At 47.1% G+C, this 3,552-nt stretch overlaps 1 protein-coding gene across 1 annotated transcript in view; it reads left to right on the plus strand.

Moving 5' to 3' along the window:
* Nucleotides 1–3,552, plus strand: part of LOC101592417 (SH3 domain-binding glutamic acid-rich protein) — a 58,174-nt gene that overhangs the window by 52,563 nt on the left and 2,059 nt on the right. The window contains exons 6-7 of the mRNA XM_004631935.2: nt 443–472; nt 2,140–2,267. Of these exons, the coding sequence (XP_004631992.1) occupies nt 443–472; nt 2,140–2,238 (129 nt within the window). The 3' untranslated portion in view covers nt 2,239–2,267. The remainder of the gene's footprint in view (nt 1–442; nt 473–2,139; nt 2,268–3,552) is intronic.

A 3,552-nucleotide genomic window follows, 5' to 3' on the forward strand; every position in this document is an offset into this window, starting at 1 on the left:
CTCCTCCTCCTCCTCCTCCTTCTTCTTTCTTCTTTCTTCTTTCTTCTTTCTTCTTTTTAATGAAGCCCCTGGAGCATACCAGCCCAGGAAACTGCATGGCCACATGGGAAGGGTTGGCGAACCCCTGACTTGCTCTGAGAGTGAGACGGAGCTACATATGTTACTAAGCAGTATTACTAGTTAACTACACTTTCTTAGGTGTATGAATGATAGCAACCATATCTTTACATTCATAATATTCCAAGAGCTTGAAATATAATGCATGAAAACTGTACAGATCACCTAGTTATCTTAGCTAGGCTTTTTACATATTTTATGGTTTAATGAATGGCTTTTTCAGTTCAAAGAGCTTCTATTTTATTATAGCTTGCTTATTTTCAGATCCAACTTAAAACTGACTTGAATTTACGTTTTTTTCTTTCCTTCTGATTTGGAACCTAAGGAAGAGGAGGGAGAGAGAGCAGCAGACGAGGTATGGGCTGGGACCTTTGGCAACCGTGCTTTGTCATCTTAAAAGATTTTTTTTTTTGAACTCAGGCCCTTGTGCTTGCCAGGGAAGTGCTTATTCTACTGAACCATCTCCTCAGCCCTGTTGGCTTAATAGAAACAGCTTTTAGGTTCCTGCAGCTCACACTTAGGGAAACTGAAAGGCCAAACAGCAGGACGGGGCCTGGTGAGGGTGCCCATGGGCTGCATCACCTCGTGGTGGTGGGAGAACATGAAGGAGAAAAAACTCCCATTGCCAAATGGGAGGCCAGGGACTAGCAGGTCCCACAGGCCCCTCATGATCTAAGGACCTCCGTCAGACTCACTTCTCAGAGGCCCCTCCCAGCATGGCTCTCACACGACCTTTTAGGGCACAGGCCTCACAACCCACAGTACTGCTGTCCTCAGCCTGCCACAAGGAGTCCTGGGCTTGGCCCTGGCTGTCAGCTGCTGGAGGGCACCAGGGAAGCTAGGACTGCAGGGTGGGGGCGGGGCCCTCGGAGAGACAGTCCCAGCTCCTTGGAGTGGGGACCCCTGTCCTTCACTGTGCCTTCTTTGCCCATAAGAAAAGATACACAAAGTTAAGGAAAAAAATTACAAAAGGAGAATCTAAATTTGGAGTGTAAAAGCAACAGATTCACCAAAATAAAAATTTTAAGAAAGAAGTGTCTTACAATGAATGAAGGTAGAAGGTCACCTAAGATGTAAGAGAATCAAGTTTCACAAAGATAGGAGCTGAATTATATAAAGTAAGGAAAAAGTATTAAAAATTAAGAATACTGAGATATTGAAAAAAAAAAATTGGGCCAGAGATTTAGCTCAGTGGTGCAGGGTATGCCTGGTGAGCAATTCTCAGTACCTCTCACCCCCAAAGTGAAGGACAATTAAAATATCAAAAGAAAAATGATAAAGCAGTGTTAAAAAGCTGTTAATGGGGGGGGTCTTTATTAAAATCTCGTGTCATTAATGTGGTAGTTTAAAAATAAAAACTTTCTTCTGAATTAGAAAAAAAAAGCTGTTAATGGTAACATAAGAATAAAATTTATTCTCTGTAACATGTAATATAAAATGTTGTATGTGTAGTGTATGTTTGTGGCATGTTTGGTGTGTGTGCTGTGTATATGCTGTGTGTGGTGGTTAGCATGTCTGTGTGTGGCATGTCTGTGTGTGATGTGTGTGGTGTGTAGTATGTGGGATGTGTAGATGTCTGTGCAGTGGGTGTCATGTGTGTGTCTCTGGGTGGTGTGTATGGTGTGTGTGTGTGAGATGTAGCATGTCTGTGTGTGGCATGTCTGTGTGTGATGTGTGTGGTGTGTAGTATGTGGGATGTGTAGATGTCTGTGCAGTGGGTGTCATGTGTGTGTCTCTGGGTGGTGTGTATGGTGTGTGTGTGTGAGATGTAGCATGTCTGTGTGTGGCATGTGTGTGATGTGTGGTGTGTCTCTGTGTGGTATGTAGTATCTCTGTGTTGTGTGTAGTGTGTGATGTGTAGCATGTCTGTGTGGCATGCAGTGTGTGGTGCGAAGTGTGTGGTGTGTGTTATCAGGAGCTCTCCCCATCTCCTGGTAGATCCCCTGTTGTCCCATTGTGTCTTCTTGTATCTGTGACCCTGACACATCTGTCTCCATAACCAAGTGACTTTTGTTGAAACAGACAGAGGACGTCCCAGAGGAGGCTGCAGAAGAGGAGGCCGGGGATGAGGAGGCCGAAGCCGGGGAAGAGGATCCAGGAGAAGAGGGCGAGGACTCCTAGGCTCCTCACTGTAGCCCTGCAGCCCACAGGTAGCAGGAGTGCCTATCACACGCTGGGCACTGGGGTCAGTTGGGCAGCCAGCTCAAAGCCTCTTGCTGTTGGGCTGCACTGCGTGCACCGGGCTCCTGTCCCCGTAGGGCTGTGGGCCCGTGGCCTCTGTTGCACTCATGCAGTGGAGGAGGAGCTATAAGCATCAGGCACACAGTGGGTCTTCAGCCAGGACTCTGAGCTCCTGGGGATCTGCATATTACTTAACAACTGGCTGTGTTCCCAGTTCCCAGCACCAACCCCCTTCTTACCCTGCTTACAGTTAACCAGCTCGCTTAATACAGCTTAATACACCGAAGGCCATCTCAGAGCTGGTGGACCGCGAACAGTTTATCCTTCATTTAAATTACAAAGCGAGTCTAGCCCCGCCCCCGCCCCCCTCCGCCCCCCAGGACCGCTGATTTCATTCGTGCTATGGACGTAGAAGGCTGCTGGGAGCCCACTTGTCCTTCTGTGATGATTCCATTTCTAAGCAGTGGATGGGACCCATGTTTGAAAAAACAAAAAGAAAGACTGGCAGGTTGATGAGCTACCCCCGCAGGAGAGGTCTTGAGAGGTGTGCTCCCGCCAGCAACAGGTTAGGTTGCAATAGAACCTAGGGCACGAGATAAGATGCGTAAGACTGTGCCGCTTTAACGGAATGTGAAATGGCAGAGCGGAGGGAGAATTTGTGATAGGCCAGTTTGTTTGTTTTTTGTATTTTAGGGAAGCGTCTACAGGGTGTTCAGGGTCTCACTACTAGATCGGACTCGTAGTGATTCTCCTGTTTACAGCCTCCCAAGTGCTGGGATTGGAGGAGCGCTCCACCACGCCCAGTTTCAGTTGTCATCTCTGCGCAGCCCCAGGGGCAGGGCTGGCACAGCCAGCCCTGGATCGAATCCCAGGCTCTTGAGCCTGCCTGCAGGCACTTTAATCCCCTGAGCTATTTGGCCAGCTTCAGGTTTTTTTTTTTTTTTTTTTTTTTTGTTTGTTTTGTTTTGTTTTTTAAGCCAAGCACTGCACAGTGCATCGTGTCTCTCTGAAGGGTTCTAGTTTGAAGTCCAGCTGGTTGCAGTCTGTTGTGAGGTCAAAATGCCTGAAAGTGAAGGCACGAACCAGGCAGCAGCACCTAAATCTCACCAGTCTGGCCCCAGACTTGTTTCATTGCTTTCTTTAAAATGTCACACAGCTGTGTCATCAGGAATTCTCCAAACCATTCAGCTTCTAGAGACAAACCTATCTCAGAATATACGGATAGCCTAGGCATTTATATTTTATTTATATATT

This window comes from Octodon degus, unplaced genomic scaffold (genome assembly GCF_000260255.1).
Source record: "Octodon degus isolate 3935 unplaced genomic scaffold, OctDeg1.0 scaffold00045, whole genome shotgun sequence".
NCBI lineage: Eukaryota > Metazoa > Chordata > Mammalia > Rodentia > Octodontidae > Octodon > Octodon degus.